A 21,290-nucleotide genomic window follows, 5' to 3' on the forward strand; every position below is an offset into this window, starting at 1 on the left:
GATAATATAGACTACAAGTACTTTATTAAAGTAAAGTAAAAGAGTTCTCTGCGTCGTAGCGCATGCAGATAGGCAGATAGGGGGGGGGGGGGGCAGTTCTATAGGCAAGGGCAGAAGGTTCCTATAACGACAGTGGGTGCGTGCCCACCTTAGAGTAGCCTATATATTTTAAGGCACCCGCCCCGCAACTTATTATTATTGGCTTATTATTTTGCCACCAGCGGAGTTGACGGTTGACGCCGTTGTCTAGTATAGACTATAGGCCTGTGCCAGGATGATTTTAAATAAATATGTCTCTGTCTCTGCGTCTCTAGAGCTATAACATATATACTGTAGCACACATCATGTGTGACACATGTGCACACACACACACACACACACACACACACACACACACACACACACACACACACACACACACACACCACACACACACACACACACACACACACACACCGAGTACTAAGTATAAGTAGCATATAGGGTACGGCTCTAAAAACATTAAATACTGCGGGAGCATTACACTAAACAAAGTTGGATTTGTACATTGCAGAAACGTACATAACGTAAGTGTTCTTATTATTGTCCGTCTGGGTTTTATAATGCAGTGTGAGTCCGCTCCGCGATAGCCGATCTGCAAGCTCACAACGCGTTGCGCTGATTGACAGTGCACGTGCAGCAGCTACTGTATAAAATTATATTTAAGTAGGCTACTTTTTTGTGTGACGTCTGTGTGTTATTGACTTCTTGTTCCTTAATGTGCAGGTTTATCAGAGCGATATAGTGCAGCTGTGAGTGAGTAGGCCTATAGCTGCTGCTGCTGCGTCCGTGCACCAATAGAGCGACCGCCGCAGCGGCACGTATGAAATATTAAATAAAAATATGTTGGGCTTCCGGGCGTCCGTTTCTGGACTGTACCAACGGGCTTAGGGCCGGACGGTCCCTTAACTCCACGGGCCCCTATATTTTAGGCCCGTGCAGGGCTCTAGTGTGTGTGTGTGTGTGTGTGTGTGTGTGTGTGTGTGTGTGTGTGTGTGTGTGTGTGTTAAATGTGGTCATTTAAATGTAGGCCTATTATATACACGCACCATACAAGCACCTATATTATATAATGTGTTATACAAATGGGCAATCAACATATAGCAGCACCCCCCACCAGCAGATGTATATAAACATGGAATTGCGCTATGATATTAAAATGGACTGAGCTGTGATTGTGCCGTACTGCGCCGGCCGGTGGCCACTGGCCTATTCTGCCATGCAGTATAAATGCATTATCATGCCTGTTGGTGAAATATAAACATCTAAAATGGTTCAGTAATAATTAGCATAAGTTATTATTAACGAAAAACATCTAATACTATTTTAAATTGGTCTAATAAAGTTAGTAACTAATCAGAAGCAGCAACCATTTTGTTTCAAACAACTATAGACCAATAAAATAGTAGGCTAGTATTTATGTTTTTCGTTAATAATAATACATACTAATTATTATTGAACGGTAAGTACGCTGGTATGTACGCTAAGGTACACTATAAGCTTGTAGATCTGTTTATTTTAGTCAGAATCTCGTGTGTGTATGTGTGTGTGTGTGTGTGTGTGTGTGTGTGTGTGTGTGTGTGTGTGTGTGTGTGTGTGTGTGTGTGTGTGTGTGTGTGTGTGTGTGTGTGTGTGTGTGTGTGTGTGTGTGTGCGCGCGCACACACATCACATGTGCACACATGTGTGCTATATGTTATAGCTCTAGAGACGCAGAGACAGACATATTTATTTAAAATCATCCTGTCTCGCACGGCATATAGAGCCAATGAACGGAGCATACCCCCCCCCCCCCCCCCCCCCCTCTCTCTCTCTCTCTCTCTCAGCACACGCTGTGCTGTGATATCAATCAGACGCAAATGATCATTGAGTAACGTTAGCTCTGACTCGCACATTATGTGAGATCACATAAAAGGCCTTTAATATAGCCACAGATCATATAGGAATAGGCTTGGGCACTACCCTACCATCTCTCTATAGTGGGGCACCGACGATCTGCAAGCTCACAACGCGCTGCATGTGGACGCAACACTTGTAGCTTGTAGATGCGCACCACAGATCATACAGGGCGTGTGTTCCAGCTAACCCTATAGCATAACACACACACAAGCAACAGTATAGACATCTATTCATCATTATTTATTTCAAATCAAAATACAATGTAATGCTGCACCACTGTCATGAAGTTCGCACGCACACGCACACGCGACACACACACACACACACACACACACACACACACACACACACACACACACACACACCACACCGTTTGCTTTCATTCGCTGTATGATACATTAGGCGATATAGACCCGCTGCGGCCCAGCGATAATCAACCGCTGTCCGCTGCGATGCGTGAGCTTGTAGATCAGATGCCGACAGACAGACAGACAGACAGACAGACAGACAGACAGACAGACAGACAGACAGACAGACAGACAGACAGACATGAAATGAAATGGTTCAATAATAACACACACGAGATTCTGACAGAATGCGGCGGCATGCTTAAAATAAACAGATCTACAAGCTTATAGTGTATACCATAGCGTATACATACCAGCGTACTTACCGTTCAATAATAATTAGCATGCATTATTATTAACGAAAAACATAAATACTAGCCTACTATTTTATTGGTCTAGTTCAGTTGATTGAAACAAAAGTCATGGAATTCAATTGCCTACATTCAGTATAGGCCTGGTTTTGATATAATGATGCAGGGAGATTTTCTGAGCCAGTCCGTGCCATGTCATTTTTTCAGATTAATATTTAAATCTTTAGTTGGAAGAATGCAATAGCATATCATAAGTGTTGACCATAATGGGACGGTTGGAACCAAATGAACCCCCGACGGCCGGCGCTATTCAGCTATAAGGCCTATAAACGATATGGCCATACAAATATGGTTATGTGGTGGTCTGTGACATGTCTGCGTGCGTGCGTGCGTGAAAGAAAGACAGAATACGACGCAATGACATGTCAAATTGTCAATTGTAGATCAGCTGCTTGTTATTTAAGTAGGCTAATATGAAGGCAGCGTCTCCGCAAACGTGGACACCCGTGGCCCCCCTTGATCCCCAAGGGTCCACGGTGACCCGTACCGCCCGGGGGTCCCCGGACCCGTTTGGGCGGCCCGTCAGGTGGTTTTCGAGCTTGTGGATTTGTATTTTTAATATTGCTTGTCAAACGTTTAAGGCATATAGCCTATTTAATCTGATTGGTATAGCTCTGCATGGTTGCTGCTTCTGATAGCCTACTAACTTTACGCACGCATGCGACACACACACACACACACACACACACACACACACACACACACACACACACACACACACACACACACACACACACACACACACACACACACACACACACACACACACACACACACACACACACACTAGAGCCCTGCACGGGCCTAAAATATAGGGGCCCGTGGAGTTAAGGGACCGTCCGGCCCTAAGCCCGTTGGTACAGTCCAGAAACGGACGCCCGGAAGCCCAACATATTTTTATTTAATATTTCATACGTGCCGCTGCCGCGGTCGCTCTATTGGTGCACGGACGCAGCAGCAGCAGCTATAGGCCTACTCACTCACAGCTGCACTATATCGCTCTGATAAACCTGCACATTAAGGAACAAGAAGTCAATAACACACAGACGTCACACAAAAAAGTAGCCTACTTAAATATAATTTTATACAGTAGCTGCTGCACGTGCACTGTCAATCAGCGCAACGCGTTGTGAGCTTGCAGATCGGCTATCGCGGAGCGGACTCACACTGCATTATAAAACCCAGACGGACAATAATAAGAACACTTACGTTATGTTACGTTTCTGCAATGTACAAATCCAACTTTGTTTAGTGTAATGCTCCCGCAGTATTTAATGTTTTTAGAGCCGTACCCTATATGCTACTTATACTTAGTACTCGGTGTGTGTGTGTGTGTGTGTGTGTGTGTGTGTGTGTGTGTGTGTGTGTGTGTGTGTGTGTGTGTGTGTGTGTGTGTGTGTGTGTGTGTGTGTGTGCACATGTGTCACACATGATGTGTGCTACAGTATATATGTTATAGCTCTAGAGACGCAGAGACAGAGACATATTTATTTAAAATCATCCTGGCACAGGCCTATAGTCTATACTAGACAACGGCGTCAACCGTCAACTCCGCTGGTGGCAAAATAATAAGCCAATAATAATAAGTTGCGGGGCGGGTGCCTTAAAATATATAGGCTACTCTAAGGTGGGCACGCACCCACTGTCGTTATAGGAACCTTCTGCCCTTGCCTATAGAACTGCCCCCCCCCCCCCCTATCTGCATGCGCTACGACGCAGAGAACTCTTTTACTTTACTTTAATAAAGTACTTGTAGTCTATATTATCCGCCTAAGGCAAGTCATTGAGACACAGACAGACAGACAGACAGACAGACAGACAGACAGACAGACAGACAGACAGACAGACAGACAGTCAATGCGCTATACGAGCGCGGTGAGCTTTGATGATCGGCTAAATTAATATAGCCGTGTATATAAATTAAATTCATATGTCCTTGTAGGTTATCTATTGTGTTGGCCAGGGTAGGTTATCTATTGTGTAGGCCAGCCCCCCCCCCCCCCCCCCCCCCAGAAGGACGATCGTAATCACATATTGCCTTGCGCTGTGCGTAAAATAGTAATTTTTTCAGTATGAGGCGATACGCAGCATCTACACAAAGTGCATAGGGGGACCCCCCGACCCCCCCCCTGCAAGGGTCCACATGGGGTGGGGGGGGGGGGGGGGAGGCACACAGATAGGAGCTCAGACGCTCACACACACACCCCCCCAGGGGTCCACAGACGCGGGTCGGGCCATCCCGTATGTAGGAGAGGAGCTGGTAGATCTGCTATTTTCGGTGGGCATGTGACAGCTCTGGAACGCAGGGTCGCCTGGGGACGGCGAAGGGCTCCACGGACCGGCATGGTGCACGCGGTGGCCTGGCACACGTGCACACGTGCCAGGCCACAGGGCGCAGGGCGGACCGGCAAGGTGCACGCGGTGGGCGTAGGGCAGCGCAGGGCACCGCGCAGGGCACCGCGCACCGGGCATATAACAAAGTCAACCATTACGTCGCAAACGGGTAGATATAGCCGCGACGAGTCACGTTCTGTTGCGACGAGTCCACACACGCCACAACGAATTACCTTTTACGTCGAGAAGGGTAGATATAGCCGCGACGAGTTCCGTTCTGTTGCGACGAGTCCACACACGCCACAACGAATTACCTTTTACGTCGAGAAGGGTAGATATAGCCGTGACGTGTCCCGTTCTGTCGCGACGTAAAAGAATAGTCAAACTACTAGGTCGCAAACGGGTAGATATAGCCGCGACGAGTCCGTTCTGCCGGGACGAATTGATATTTACGCCAGGACGTACTCGAATATACGTTGCGACGGAAAAATATACGTCGCGACATAGGTCGTCAGTCGTGAAGGCATTTCGCTCCACCTGGGTCCTTGACATGAAAACTGTCAAGATGTAGAAGACATTTGTAGAATCGGGGTTAAATGTTTTATTGATTTAGAAATGCTTCATGTTTTACTCAAGGGGGACACCGCCCGGCACAAGTTGATGATGTAATTTACCCATGTGTTGTCCAACCCTATGGAATGTGCGGTATGGAATGCATGTGCTAATAAAACCTATTCAAATATTGTTTTGATCCTCATATTAACCTCATATTAACCTATTACGTTAGTTTTTAGTTAGCACATGCATTCGTTCCATACATTCCAAAGGGCTGGACCAGACACATGGACATAATTAGGACATCGTCAACTTGAGACGAGAGGGGCAATTAGGTTGTTAATCGCTTCATTAAAAGAAAGAAATACATTGCCATTGATTATTGAATTAAGAAGAAAACAATGCATACTGTAGTTACTTGCAGCCTCAGCCTAGAGGTCTTTAAAACGTCAGAAACGTAAACTTTTTTCTGGCAGCCCGCCAGAACCGTAGTCTACGTTTACTAGGCTTTTATATTCTTTAATCCATGTTTTGAGTGGATCGAATCGATAGCTGCCTCTCGTTAGCATCACAGCGTAAGTGGTACAGTGGCCGCGGCCATTTTGAAGATGCGCGCGCATCCACTCTATGTGCTGCTTTCAATGGCCTGTATCTCCAAATCGGTACAATGAATGGCGTTTCTGGTGAAAACTAGGTTTTTCCAACGGCCGACAGCAGGCGCTGTGATACTCGCGGTGGGGTTTTTTTTCTGCACAGAGCGAGAGAACACCCGGTTACGGATATTTGGCTCTTCAAAATAAATGTTGAAAGGGGAAAAACCTTGGCAATGCGCCCTAAATAATCCTGGAGGTCAAACGGTTAATTATACCTGCCACAAACCTGAACAACCAAACCCTCTGATTAAAACATAAACCGAGACTTCTACAAATCTCCAAAACAGTCTTAGCGACATAAATAATAACCCATTTCATCAGCAGTCAGTCAACGTTTAGAGCAAAGACACTTCCCTGCTAATCGCTTTCTTGAGAGGCAGTTATTCCAATAACCTCCCCCATTAATATGCAAATTAAATATGGCACAGGGCTGATAAACTCTCTCCCAGAATACCCAAGTGGGTATTAAAGAGTCTTTTGTCGCAGCCTTGTAGCGCTCTTGTTTCATTTCAGTAATGTGAGTTGTAACCAGGCGGCGGGCCCTGACCTGCCTCAATCGGAAAACAAACCCCCTCGGAGGAACCCTGAACCGTTTAACCGGGATCGCCTCGTTAAATCCTCCTAAACCGCCCACTCTCAGAGCCAACATCCTTGGGCCAAATAGGATGACTGATGCATAGCGCCGTGGATCACAGACGTGCGTGTGTGCGTGTGCATGTGCTTGTGTCCGTGCGTGCACGTGCGTGTGGTGTTTATGACTGCGGCTGTCTGTCACACACACAGAGCTTGTTGCAAGGTGTCGCACTGTCTAAAACAGAGCTCACAATGTGCCACACAGTAATGCGCTGCTCATCTACTAGATCTGCTAATTTTCGGGGCGTGCGATACAGACACTCAACTAAGTACAAATTATAGGCTCACGGCCTTCGCTTCTTATAAGCGCTGCTCACATTTTTAATCCCCCAAAATCACAAACGCGCGAGCGGAGAGAAATTAAGAACGCCAGAGCAGGCAGACAAGAGGACAAGTTAATAAGCTGCCACACGCTCAATCGTGTTCGCCTAAGCCACACACACACACACACACACACACACACAAGGCCCCTCGCTTCCAACTACACAGAAAACCCCAACGTGTCAAAAGCTATGAACTGGGGAAGATGGATATGTAGAGACAGGGTGAAGGGTTCCCCTTCCATCCTCCCATATTTGTTCCACTTTGAAGGAAAAAAAGGCCATGCAGAATGTGCACAGCTCACGCAGACTGATGCAAGGTCTCAGCAATGCCTTATAACGTTTTCTGAAAGGACCGACGGCGTGCAAACATGTCGGCCGATCAGTCGACGGGAAAGCTGCGAGTATTCAGTTTGTTACTTGATTGCCAAGGCAGGCTGTGTGTCTTTAAGACTGATAAAAGAAGATGGGAGGTTGTAATTTGCACATATGTTGTCCAACCCTATATGGGATGTGCGGTATGGAATGCATGTGCTAATAAAACCTATTAAAATATAGTTTTGACCCTCATATTAACCTTATTACGTTTACGTTGGGTTTTTAGTCAGCACATGCATTCGTTCCATGCGAGTATTCAGTCTGTTACTTGATTGCCAAGGCAGGCTGTGTGTTTTTAAGGCTGATAAAAGAAGATGGGAGCTGGGAGGGTTAAGGCTCATACATAGTCTGGACTTTCGGTGGTTAGGTGACCACCGAACTACAACATGACGTCACAAGCCACGGTGAAGAGCAAACCACCGCCACCGCTCCAGCCCTTCTCTCTGATTTTACTCACCACCGCTCAACGTTATTTCAGCTCCGGTGGTCAGCTCACCACCGGAGCGGTGGTCACCTCACCACCGAAAATCCAGACTATGAATAGGCCTTTAGCTTCAGCGATATGTCTGACACAGGGGAAACATCAACATCATGTTGTGTTAGCCTATCACACACCGTCAAGGAATCAGAGAATGAAGGTCATCATGCAGTAACAGCCTATACCTCACCAACACATTATTCTCATGACAAAAAGACCAGGTGCTCGATGGAGATGCACAAAGTAACAAGTAGGATCTGGTGCTTCAAAGATCAGTGGGACTGGAGTACTGAAGACAAGGCGGTGATCCGAGCACTAAAAAATAAAAAAATTAGGAGAGGGTGGGATAAAAGTTAAAAGAAGCCGACATGTTTCGACTCACAGAGTCTTCATCAGGGCAAGTATGCGCCCAACCTCCTCCTAACTTTTTGAGTGCTCGGATCACATTCTTGTCATGAATGAAGGTCATATAAGTAACAGCCTATACCTCACCAACACATTCTTCTCACGCACCAATGATAAAGTGACTCACTAAAGCCATTAGCCAATTAAAGGTAGTGTAAGAACTTACAATTCCATTTGTTTAATCTGTATCATTCATGACTGAGTTCTCTATACTGATTTGATAAAATTGCTCTCGCATGCAGTTTCAGTTTCAGAAAATGCATTTTCTGTTTAATAAAAAGCTGGAGAGACATGGAGACTCCTGTTACTGTTACACACTATATAGCAATGAGTACTATCACTATCACTAAAGAAAATCACTTACACTACTTTTAAGACCTGAGTCCGATTCTACAAAATGTCTTCTGAATGCAAATAGTTGTTTTTGAAAAACGTATGTTGCAATATGTCAGTGCTGTCAGGGTACTTTTCGTCACTGGTACTTTTTCATGTCAAGGACCCCAGGATTATATGTATTTAGCCGTGGACCTGTATCTCTAAATATTTAGTTAAATATTTAGATTTGCACAAATTTTCTGCATTTTTTCAAAAGAATAGCAAATTTACAAGCTCGTAATGTGGCACAAAATGACACGATATCAGTATACAATAATGCTTTTTAGCTCAAATCTAAAATGACAGAGACGCTTACCGGGTCTAAACTCATTCAGGGACACCTAGTGGTGGCTTAGGTGCAGCGCTTGTGCCATGAATAGTAAGTGAACGGGAGGAGCCCTTAGGTTGAAAGGGCTTTTGGCCGGAAACCGCTGAGGTCAGGAAGTAAAATCCGTTATTTAACATGTCCGCGATTGTCATTTTAATTCACCCAAAACATACTTTTGATCAGCGAAATACTAGCGTTTGGATACATCAGACGTAAACCAAGCTTGCATTTTGGTCTAAAAAGAGATTCCAAGATATTTACGTTCTAAGATGCTCCGGCCCATAGCAAGCATAAGCCAGTGGATTTTTCACTTCCGGTTTTTTTTCCAGAACCGTGCACCCCATACACTATTACGTGGAATTAGTGCTTGCTTCTGCTTTCTTCTTCAAGTCTAAATAGAAAACGTATGTATTTCACACTGTTCACACTACTGAGAATATCTGGGCTTCGGTTGAGCTGTACGTTTTTTTTTTTTTTAATCACTTTTTTTTGTATTTTCTATTCCATTTTACCCATTTTAATCTAGTCTATTTTATTTATCTCTCTGTTTAAAGTGCACTGTGATTGTCGTTGTACTTGTTTGTTTATTTTGTAAAGCACTTTGGTGTGTGAAAGCTGCTGCTCTATAAATGAAGTTGCCTTGCCTTATCGTCAGTAGGGATGCACCGATCCGGCTTTTTGGCATTCGATACCGATTTCGATACATGGGGGTCCAGTATCTGCCGATACAGAGTACCGATCCGATACCCCCCACAAAGAAACGTAATAACCTATTAAGCTGTATGCCTCACTGTGTGGAGTCTGGAATCATTATTTTGTGTAAGGCAACATCAAGGCTTGACTTAAACATTACTTTCCCAACTTTGTAAAACAAAATGTAACAAACACAGATATAAATGCACTGAATTATTTATTAAATAACTGTGCAACAATTAGACCAGGTTAATGTGTGCGCAGGCTAGCCTGGCTGCATTCCTCATGTTATACTGTCAATACTACACTGCTGTGTCACAGAGGAGGTAGAGTTGTTTTCATACTGTAATTACACATAATTATCGGATTGGATCGGATCGGATAATGGATCGGCCACCGATCCGATACCCGATCTAGAATTTTAGCCGGGATCGGCGCCGATCTCCGATACGAGTATCGGATCGGTGCATCCCTAATCGTCAGGCTACTTACTGTAAGACTAATCTTACTTAAGACTAATATTCAAGTGTCGTGAAAACTATAAGCAAGCAACCAAAAAAAGTGTGCCAAGGATGGTTTTGGTCAGAGAATCAATCATTATTGTTATTGCCAAAGAAGAAACAAACCTGGGGCACTCACTGCATGTACACAAGTTAACACAACTCCAGAGTTGGACATTGATAACGGCACAACTGTATTGACTTGTGTATAATGTGAACATGGTAAAACTAAAAGAAGATCTCTAAGCTCACAACAAGTTGCAATGCAAGGCGGTGCGCTTGTAGATCAGCCAAATTCTCTACAACGCACGTAAAATCATTAGGCCAGTGGGTGTAAGGAATAGCATGGCCTCTAGGGGTCACCAAGAGGGCTTTAATGTTTTATCTTAAATACTTTATTATCCTGTTCTCTGCATTGATTTTCCCATATTTAACCCATTTTGGGTGCGGGAACCCCTTTTGGTATTAGCATTATGTTATGATTTAGCTATTGAAAAATAGCAGATCTACAAGCTCATAGCGCGCCACCGAGTGGCGCGCTACGAGCTTGTAGGTCTGATATTTTTGAAAAATCGAAGAACCACTGACATATAGAAACATGGCTTTTTCAGAAAACTGTCAGGATGTAGAAGACATTTTTAGAATCTGATCAGCCACGGTGCAGCATCCTCCAACACTTCCGTGCCCAGACTGCTCTTCCACACACATCCCGGACTGGGGTGCATACTTAGTTTAGACTAGTCATTGGATAGACATGGGTTAAGGTTAGGTCTAGGTGTGCTGGGAGGTGGGAGGTTTAAGGTTTAGGGTGAGGGTTTGAGATAGGTTGTAGTTGTAGGACTAATGACTGGTCTAACCAATGACTAGTTTAAACCAAAAACTGTCTAAACTAAGTACTGGACTCCACGGTCACCAGCAGGCACACAGACGGAGAGTCCAGTTAGCTCAGAGAGTGCAAAAGGAGAACAAGTGAACGGACGCGGAGAACGGATCCTCGCTTTCGAGGCTGCCATGATGATGATGATGATGATGATGATGTAGTCTACGGGGACAACGAGGCTGTGGCAGGGCACCTTGCCTCATGCAGGCACCCAGAACTAGAGACCCGCAAACTGACACCGTGGGAGCCTATAGTCAGGGCAAAGCCAGGAAAGGCAAGAGGCGCACCACCTACGTAGATGCACTGCAACGCCACAGCTTACAACAACACTGTATAGCTCCAGACCCTGATGCTATACTCAGGAGAGTCAGTGGAGGGCAGCGATTTCACGAGTCCATTGGTGTGGGTAGACCGTGAGAACACTTTTGACACACGTCCTCCGTTCTAGGTGTTGAGCCAAACTGCAAGGGCAATGAAATCATTTAAAGAAGGAAGGGCTTCTTCAATATAGCAGGTCTACAAGCGCAGGTAGATCTGCTATTTCCACTATTACGGTTTGCGGCGCTTTGTGTGAGCTTGTAGATCATTTTTGAGAGTATAAGGTTATTAAATATCACGTGTAATTTCTTTGTATACGAGTCCTGTGCAACTTCAAAACCAAAAAAAAAAACCCGAAAAACTGAAATTTAATTTGTGTTCATAATGTTCCAGTCTTGTTCAAAAACACAATTAAACCGTAAAACCGAACCAATTATTTGTGTGACAATGAATCGTCATGTAAAATGTCATAACCGTGACAGTCCTACAGGTGCACACCCAAATAACCATGTCTAAAATTCTTAACTATACAGTCCTGCCTCAAAATAACTAATAATTAGCACAATCAGCGCCAGGATTTCTTTCATAATAGAAGCTCGGGGTGCCGGGAAGACATGGCAGCTTTTACTCTGAAAGCCGGGGGCTTCCGTTCCGTACGAAAACCGGGAGGCATAATGTTTCTTGCTTACCTCGCTATTATTACGATCGAGTCTCTCTAGAAGCGTTAATATTCCGGGCGAGAGGCACGTTGAAGTGAGAAATGAAGACAGAAGTATAGCCATCTGGTCAAAACCACGGAAAACCTTAGATTACACGTGGCGAGTCTTTCCTTCTCATCGCTAAACAGGGAAGTGAATGGCAGCGCGTATGCACCAAAAGCAAGGAGTACATTGCAGAAGGATAGGTCAACCCAAAAAAAAACAAATCTGAATATATAAAAATCTGAATATATTTTCTCCATTTGATATCAATGGAAAAAGTGCTAGGACGTGTACACACGTACACAAGAAAGGGAAGCTTGGTTGAAAGTAAACACACAAACCTTGGGTTTGTTTTGGCACCAAGAATATGCCTGATTATTCCCCATTATTTCAGATCAGTTGCTCATCACAAATGAGAGAAATCACACCATGTATTGACTGCATGCACTCGCTCACTCACTCATTACATGCACAAAACGCACACAAGTGTTGAGGTGTTCTGCCATGGGCGAAGACATCCTAGTGTCTTTCTGAATATACCCCAGAGGCCCGGTCCAGACACCTAGGCTGGTAATCCAGCCTGACAGCGTGTCGTGGATTCGAGTCCCGATCCTGATGACCTTTCCTGCATGTCTTCCCTCCCATCTCTCTCCCCGTTTCCTGTCAAATAACTGTATATCTATCAATAAATGTGCACCAGACAGTTGCCTTGTGGTTAGAGTGCCCGCCCTGAAACTGGGAGGTCGGGGGTTCGATCCCCGGCCGGGTCATAACAAAGACTGTAAAAATGGGACCCAATGTCTCCCTGCTTGGCACTCAGCATCAATGGGTTGGATTGGGGGTCAAATCAACTAATGATTCCCGAGCGCGGCGCACACTGCGGCTCACCGCTCCAAGAGATGGGTCAAATGTGGAGAACAAATTTCACTGCGGCAACGTGTGTGACTAATCGTACGACTTTGAATAAAGGCAAAAATATCATTTAAAACAAAAAGAATGTACCTGAGAGTGTTGAGGTGTTCTGCCGCGGGTGAACACATGCCGGCGTCTTTCAGGAGGCTTCTGGTCAACGTGTCTTGCTCATGAGCAGCCAGCTCTGCGGTCACCCAGTCAGGCAGGTCTGCAGCACCCGGCTGGACGGGTCGCCTACCCAGGGGCTCGTCAAAGTAGATGGACTAGGATTAGACGGAAAGATATTAAGATACTTAGTTAGTCCTTTGCTGTGAGCACAATCCAGAATCCACCATTTTCCCAGCGGCCATTTTTTTGACAATTAACCAAGTAAGCCCCATTTGAACATTCTAAAAGCACACGACACACGTGTAGATCTGCTATTTTCTTTTAACGTGGTTGAAACGTTTTCGCCTAGAACAAAAACGGGGACGCCAAGGTTGAAAGTGCTTAATAGAGGGTGTGATTCATGTTGATGTTTAGTGTGTTTAGTGCCAGGACGAGTGCCAACATCACAGGGAGCCGCCGTGCCCACGTGTGTGTGCCAGGCTGCTAGCCTGGCACACACAGTGACACCTAAATGAAACGCACCGCTCGAGTCCATTCACGTTATTCAAGATGAAATGCTTTTATTGTCACCGACTTTCGGAAATACCGCACCGGAGCGCACTCGCCTATTAGTTTGCGGTGCACGGTGCTCTCAGTGCACTATTTCCGAGCACGCCCTTATACAGGTGCAGTACAAGTGTAACACGCAGGATTAGAGCAAACATCTTAACCACTAAGTCAAAGGGAATTCCCTCTATTACCCTATTGGCCTTGACATTGACATTCAATGTTCTATTTCTTATTCATGAAAATTCAGTCTTATAATCAGAGACGTCTGATATTCGGGACAATACGGTATTATTTAGTTTCATTATTTGTTATATGCAACCATGCACTGATTGCCGTGGCATCCAGGCTTGTTTATCCTACAGATGCTATGTAATTTTGTTCATTCTATTATTGTGGAAACAACAGTACATAGTTTTCATCTTACGGTAGTCGTCTCCATCTACCCTCCTTGCAGCAGCTAGAGTTTTAACTAGAACTAAGATGAGAGAACATATTACTCCAGTTTTGGCATCACTGCACTGGCTTCCGGTTGTTTTTAGGATTGATTTTAAAATTATTTTACTTGTCTATAAAGCTCTCAATGGTCTCGCACCTCCGTACCTCCGTGACTGCCTACCTAGATATGTCCCTAACCGCCCCCTCAGGTCCTCCAATGCTATATGGTGAGGCAGCTTTTTGCTTCTACGGCCCAACAGCCTGGAATAAACTTCCATTCGAGCTCAGACATGCACCCTCTGTAGACATTTTTTTATCTCAACTCAAGACTCACCTCTTCACTCTTGCTTTTAGTTGAGTTTTACTATGCACGTTCCTACCCAGCCCTGACTGATTTGCTGCATGTGGTGTTTTTATTTGTTTTTATTTATTTTATGTTCTTATATTCAATTTTGTTCTTTGCCATTGTTCTATCATTTTAACTACTTGTGTTTTATTGTATTATATTTTTGTGTCCTGCCCTGTGAAGCATTTTGAGCTGCATTTATGTATGAAAGGTGCTATACAAATAAAGTTTATTATTATTATTATTATTATTTGTCTGTCACGATCAAAGGACCACAACGGAAATAAGCTTCAGAGCTTTTTTGTGTTTACCCTTTTGACTGTTGGGTGCTTCTTGTCATCGATTGTGATCGTTTTGAAACTTGCTCTGATGAAGGCATAATGCTGAAACGATTATTTTGGAGTGCCACTGCTTCCTATTTCCTCATTTCCTGTTTTTCTTTGCTACATGTCCAAACATGATGCTCAAACCCAAATGGAACATCATCACGGCCTGTCATCTCTACACAAATTGAGGAAGGCGGATGAGCAGCTTGACCTACTAAATCTAATGTGTATACACAAACAATAATAATAGTATAATTTTGTTCTGTATCTGCAATGTGTTTCATAACTGCTGTAATCCCACAACAGCTGAATTTCTCCTGAGGGATACATGTATGTAGGTAGGTAGGGCTGACTCTGTCTGTATGTCTGTGAGTTAACTACCATTTACCACAGAGCAAACTATACACAAATACACAGACAATTCTAGACTGATTTGAAACAGAGACTCCGGAGGTGACAGTCATGTTGTAATGTTTACCATGTAGGTTGGGAGTGTCTTAAGGATGCCCGGTTCTGGCTTGGTGGCGAACGGACCCTCCAGGACCCCCCGTCGGAGCATGTGCAGAAGCAGGCGGGTGTAGAGGTTACGGTTCTTGCGGCCCATCTGACCAGAGCCGGACGTGGACGGGTCGCACAGCTTCCGGATCCACAGGGCACAGCGCTGTTGTTCTGTAGTGAAGGCAGAGGACACTGGTGTTAACTAGAACAGTGGTTCTCAAAGTGGGGTCCGGGAACCCCCCAGGGGTCCTTGAGGGAGTTTCAGGGGGTCCCCAGCTAAATGATAGATAATTAGGAAGCAAATGGACCCTTATGGGTCTGTAACTCTGAGAGTAAAATGGTAAAATCATGAATCTTAAATGGTGCGTTTATATAGCGCCTTTATCCAAAGCACTTTACATAGATTGTGCATTACATTCCCCCATTCACACACACATTCATACACCGATGGCAGAGGAACCATGCAAGGCACCAACCAGCTCATCGGGAGCAATCAGGGGTTCAGTGTCTTGCTCGAGGACACTTTGACACTAACTCTGTCGTGTACAAATGGAATGAAATATACCGCAACGGGTCCATTTGGTTCTATTTGCACAGTCTCAGAGTTAAATTAACGTTGATTTTTGGCGATAGAAATGCCATTAAATGAGTTGACGCAAGTCCAGGGGTGCCGCAGAATACTTTAATAACGATCCCACTACCAGAATCAGAACAGGGTGGTCTGGTTGCTAGGGCCGAACTTACAAGCACTCGTAACCATAAGTACGTATTATCCCGCTCTCAAAGTCTTCACATATAGTACAGTTAATATAAAATGCATTATTCAGGCACATTTCAGCCACCTCTTTTGCCCATTAGGACCTCTATGCGACGTCATCAAATGGGACAACCTTTTTTGCGGAGCCTGGGTTTCGATGGGCGCTGATGGGACGCTTGTTTTACAGCGTCCCAGGGGTTATTATAACCTCACAAAAACTATGCCTAAACCTATACCCCTAACCACAGTAAAACTATGCCTAACCCTAAACCTAACTTGTAAAACAAGCGCCCCCTCAGCGACCATCGACACCCAGGCTCCACAAAATGTATTTACAGTGGTGACCCTGAGCCAAAAAGGTTTGAGAAACCCTGCACTACAGTACAGTACAGTACAGTACAGTACAGTACAGTACAGTACAGTACAGTAACAACCTGACCTGTCTTGACGGGGTGTTTCTGAACATAGGGCTTCAGGTCCACTAGCAGGTGCTGGAAATCTGAGTCCAGTCTCTCCCAGGATGAGGAATCCTCACGTTGACTCATGATGCTGACGATGATGCTGTTGAAAGATATCAATGATTTAATGTGACAAACAATACGTTGCTTCAATCAGCGGTTCCCAAAGTGAAAGAGGGGTCCTCCATGGACTCAGGGGTCATTTAGGAGGGAGCTAGGGGTCTAAAATGAATCGACCCTTACAAGTTTCAAACAGTGTACAAATGGAACCAAATGGAGCTTTACAGGTCTGTAACTCTAGTGTACAAATGGAACCAAATGGACACTTACAGCCAGGTGGCTGAAACTCAGACAGTGTACAGTACAAGTGGTAAATGTAACCAAATGGACCCTTTGGCTTACAGGTCTGTGTAGCCCCTCTCGGGACCCTACGTAAAACTTTTCTGATATTTTGTTGAGTTTTACGTTGGGTCCCTGCTCACTACTGTATTTTCGTATGGAAATTCCTATACGCGGAAGTGGAGATTCTCTCTAAAATAGGACCCGCGGCATGTGACGCCATTATTTTCCTTGAGTTATTCTGAATTCGGTAACTTTAAGTAGCTATACATCCAGCTGCGAATATCTCCTGTGGCGCGGAAGCCGTTAAGTATTTTTAATCTTTGTTTGACCGATTTGGTCGCTTTATTTCTTCTTGTTTGTTTACCGTTTATTGTACCGCCTCCCGGTGTGCGGTTGGCTTGTGCGGCTACGTCCCTGCCTCTGATCTGCTGTGTCATAGCTATAGCGCCACTAGCTAGCCAGATAGGCGGTACAATGAGGTGTCAATAAACAAGGAAGGAAAAGAAGAATCCAAGCTTCCAAATCGGGCAAACATATATTAAAAATACTTAACGGCTTCCGCGCCACAGGAGATATTCGCAGCGGCATGTATGTGTACTTATACTTTACATATTCAGAAAGCCTCACACTGAATTATATCGTCATAGAGCGCGGGGAGCAGCGAAACATGTTGTTTATGTTTTAAAATGGGTGCGTATCAGGTGGCATGGTACTGCTGGAACAGGACCCCATGGTCTGTGTCGTCAAAATGTCAGAAACTTCAGTACCATTGGGTTCTGCTTGGAGGGCTAAGGTCTGTGTAACTCTGAGTGAACTACAAATGGAACCACATGGACTCTTACAGGTCTGTAACTCTGACAGTGTACAAAATGGATTTGGTTCCATTTTCATACTGTCAAGAGTTAAGGGGAGGTCCTTGAAAATGTGACAGTTTGAGAAACGCACTGATGTTAGCTGTAATAGCTGATGATGTTAGCCCAGTAGGATGCAGTCCACAAATCACTGCCACCCAAAGAGCAGCAACAACAAAGCTACTCAGAACAGGAGTGGAAAGCAACACTTTTTTTTTAATAGAAATACGAGACACGACATGTTCCGTGACATTTTTAAAACGCAATTCAAAAAGCCCCAAAACATGCTAACGTTGATGTTTTGGGGCACACAGAACAACAACAAACTAGTTACTAACCTGTAGCTTTGCACAGCTAGCGGGCTGCTGTGCACAGACGTGGCATTGCTGGTGTTTTTTTAACTCGGGTTTTCAGAAAGTATAAATGAATAAATATAGGCTACTGTAAAGAGAAACGTTTGTTTGTTTCGTTATGTTTTGTGTGTGTGTGTTTTGTGAACAACTGGACGGACGTCACTGGAGGTCTGCTGCTGCTCTCGGCTCGGCGCTCAAACGCTGTTCAAAGCGGCAGCCTACTCACACAGCGCATGCGCGCGCCACATCCGTTTTCCGTGAACAGTGAAAGGGACGCGGCGACGTGTTGCCATGGTTCTTCTACTATGCTGTGTGTGTGTGTGTGTGTGTGTGTGTGTGTGTGTGTGTGTGTGTGTGTGTGTGTGTGTGTGTGTGTGTGTGTGTGTGTGTGTGTGTGTGTGTGTGTGTGTGTGTGTGTGTGTGTGTGTGTGTGTGTGTGTGTGTGTGTGTGTGTGTGTGTGTGTGTGTGTGTGTGTGGAAGTGGGCAATGGGCACAGGTGTTTACTGTTCAACCAGTGGAGGGCACTATTGTATTGTCTGAATTTAAAAGACAAATAGTCAGGCAATATTATCAGAATAATGTCAAATCTGGGAATAGAATACATTTATTACCAAGAATTGTCTTCACCAATGTGTTTGTAAAGGTGTCTACTAAGACACTATGGGAGTCTTTTGACTGCTGCTGAAAGTTGGGGTACCATCAACAACCAATATAAAGCAAAATGTTTTAAATGTCATGCTTTAAGTAGCATGTGATGTATCAAACTAAGGGATTCTGAACCCATTCCAAGCATTACTTTTGCACGAAAAACACTCCTTGGGCTAAAAACGGCCATAGCCGTCATCACAAAATGTGATGTGGTCAGCACATTTGGACAAATGGCTGTGGCTGAATACACATACATATGAGGACTCAATGTTTATGGTACCAAAATGAAGGATAAAATAAATGCCATGTGAAATAGAATAGTATAGATACTAAATAGTAAAGCCGGGCACTGCACTCCCTGTGGTGGTGTGTCAAATTTGAAGTCGGTGGGGCGAACGGCTCTCGAGTTATGTGGATTACAGACGTACAGGTAGGCTACATACACATCATACAGAGGCGTGGTGCATTTATAGATATAGGCGGTATAAAATACTACTCTAGCTAGAGCTGGTTATCAACTTGTCTGGGTTAGAACCCGCCGCAGTGGTGTCCGGTGAGAACTTAACTGGGATGCCAAAAGCTCGGACACAACGATGCATGTCTGAGTTGTAAGGCCAGACGTCGCTGAGAATATCTGGGTTGTAAGGCCAAATATCCTATATCGTAATATCTTGACAAGTATACATCACCATATATCATGGTTGAGACGTGCATTGATTCAGTGTTGGTAAAGATACGGGGAGGAAATCAGTGATAAAAAGGTGTTTCTGACACCGCAACTGACCAAACAAGTCATTGAAACTCTTGTCCTTTCACATCTGGACTATTAGGCTACTCAATGATATGGTCAGGGGCCAAGGAGTGTTTTTCGTGCAAAACTAATGCTTGGAATGGCAGTGAATGGCACGGTGGCACAGTCGGTAGTTCTGTCGCCTCACAGCTAGAAGGTCCTGGGTTCGATTCCCGCTCGGGACGCTGTGGGCGCTGGAGGCGTGTCCTCTCCTCCCCATCATCTCCCCCTGTCCCCTAGGATAGGTACCCTCACAAAAAACATGCAGTAATCCTGGTCTCTAAACTGCCTCCCCCTGGCCAGCCGTGGCGCCTGATGGAGGGGAAAGGAACTGTTTGGAGTAACGTGTTCCTTCCAAGCGCTACGTCCAACCAGGGAAACTCCCCCTGTCAGGTGTAAATGAGCAACTTGGACACTCATGCATGAAGGAAGCATGAGTTCAAGTCCGTTGCTCTCCCCAGGTTGGCGGAGGGTGTGTAGAGCCTATTATCACATTAGATAATTGACACATGGGTGAAAAATGGGTTACAAAATCATGGGATAAAAATATAGAAAAAGGAATGGCCTTGAAGCTGCTGACTTTTATAACAAACATTGACCTGAAGTTGACAAGAAAGATCATCTTTAATAGCAAACTGTGTTTAGATGATGAAAGTAGGCTACAGTGTTCTTTCCTCTTGTGCTTTGATGCAGATTCTTGTCCGACGGGCAATGATTAGTATTTATATGCTTTGATCTGCTGTTTCTTTGCAAGGTCTTGAGTTATTTGTTTGTGGTTTTATGTCATAATTCTCCAAACACTATAACAATAACTATAAAGGATCTTTCTAACTCAAGTGGATGGAAATGTCCGACCATAACCACGAAGACAATTGACATTGGCCTTATAAACATGTTCAACTCAACAGAACTCCGAACGTGCAGATTCTAAGTAACATGGATACCAAAAGAACATTGATCACAATTATAGGAACATCCAGGTTAATTGTAAAGCTGGAAGGACCAGATTTAATGGCGGGCTCTCTTATGTTGAGCTTGGCTATCACTTGAGCACCTTCTATGGCTTCTCGTGGAGGATGGGGTTCTCCTGGGGGAAAAGGCTAGAATACACGAGGGCTCACTCTGGCGACATCCGTGTGGCGTCACTAGCCACGCTGTCCGTTGTCGTGGCAACATACTCTCCCCGTGGACCTCAGAACCTGGGTCTCTGGCCTGGCTTCTCCTGTCTGCCTGCTGCGATTAGAAGTTGTCTAGGGTGGGCCGTGGTCATGCTGGCATGGTGAACAGCCAAGGCCGTCAATGAGAATGCCAAGATGACGAAACCTAAAGTAGTCGGCCTGATGCTCTTTGGTTTCTTCTCGTCGACCTGCAGCGGTTCTTGCTGGGGCAGGTGGCTGTCTTGGGGTGCATGCTCCAGTGCGACTGTGCGACGTGGCAACATCACAGATTACTTTCACCTCAAAAGTCATGAAATGTATCCATGAGATTTGCAAATAAAAATGCAGAAAAGTCCTTTGATCCATATTGTCCACCTACTGTTTGGATTGTCTACAGGTAGGACCCCAAGATATGTGAAAATATGCTGCATTTCATTTGTGAAAAAGCAGGCCTTTATAGGCTCCATGGCCGTGTCAATATTATATTTTAACAGATTTTCAGTGTTACTTCTAATCCTGATCTATTCATAAAAATACTAAAATGTTAAAAATG

At 44.7% G+C, this 21,290-nt stretch overlaps 1 protein-coding gene across 1 annotated transcript in view; it reads right to left on the minus strand.

Moving 5' to 3' along the window:
• cep112 (centrosomal protein 112) overlaps positions 1-18,290 on the minus strand; it is a gene marked incomplete at its 3' end in the record, with an annotated part of 149,105 nt that extends 130,815 nt beyond the window's left edge. The window contains exons 1-5 of the mRNA XM_083779138.1: positions 18,127-18,290; positions 16,577-16,686; positions 15,361-15,551; positions 13,209-13,381; positions 11,980-11,989 (exon numbers count right to left, since the gene is read on the minus strand). Coding sequence (XP_083635264.1) covers positions 11,980-11,989; positions 13,209-13,381; positions 15,361-15,551; positions 16,577-16,682 — 480 coding nt within the window. The 5' untranslated portion in view covers positions 16,683-16,686; positions 18,127-18,290. The remainder of the gene's footprint in view (positions 1-11,979; positions 11,990-13,208; positions 13,382-15,360; positions 15,552-16,576; positions 16,687-18,126) is intronic.
• Between the last annotated feature and the right edge of the window lie 3,000 nt (positions 18,291-21,290).

This window comes from Protomyctophum parallelum (assembly GCF_964188405.1).
Source record: "Protomyctophum parallelum genome assembly, chromosome: 13".
Taxonomy (NCBI): Eukaryota; Metazoa; Chordata; class Actinopteri; order Myctophiformes; family Myctophidae; genus Protomyctophum; species Protomyctophum parallelum.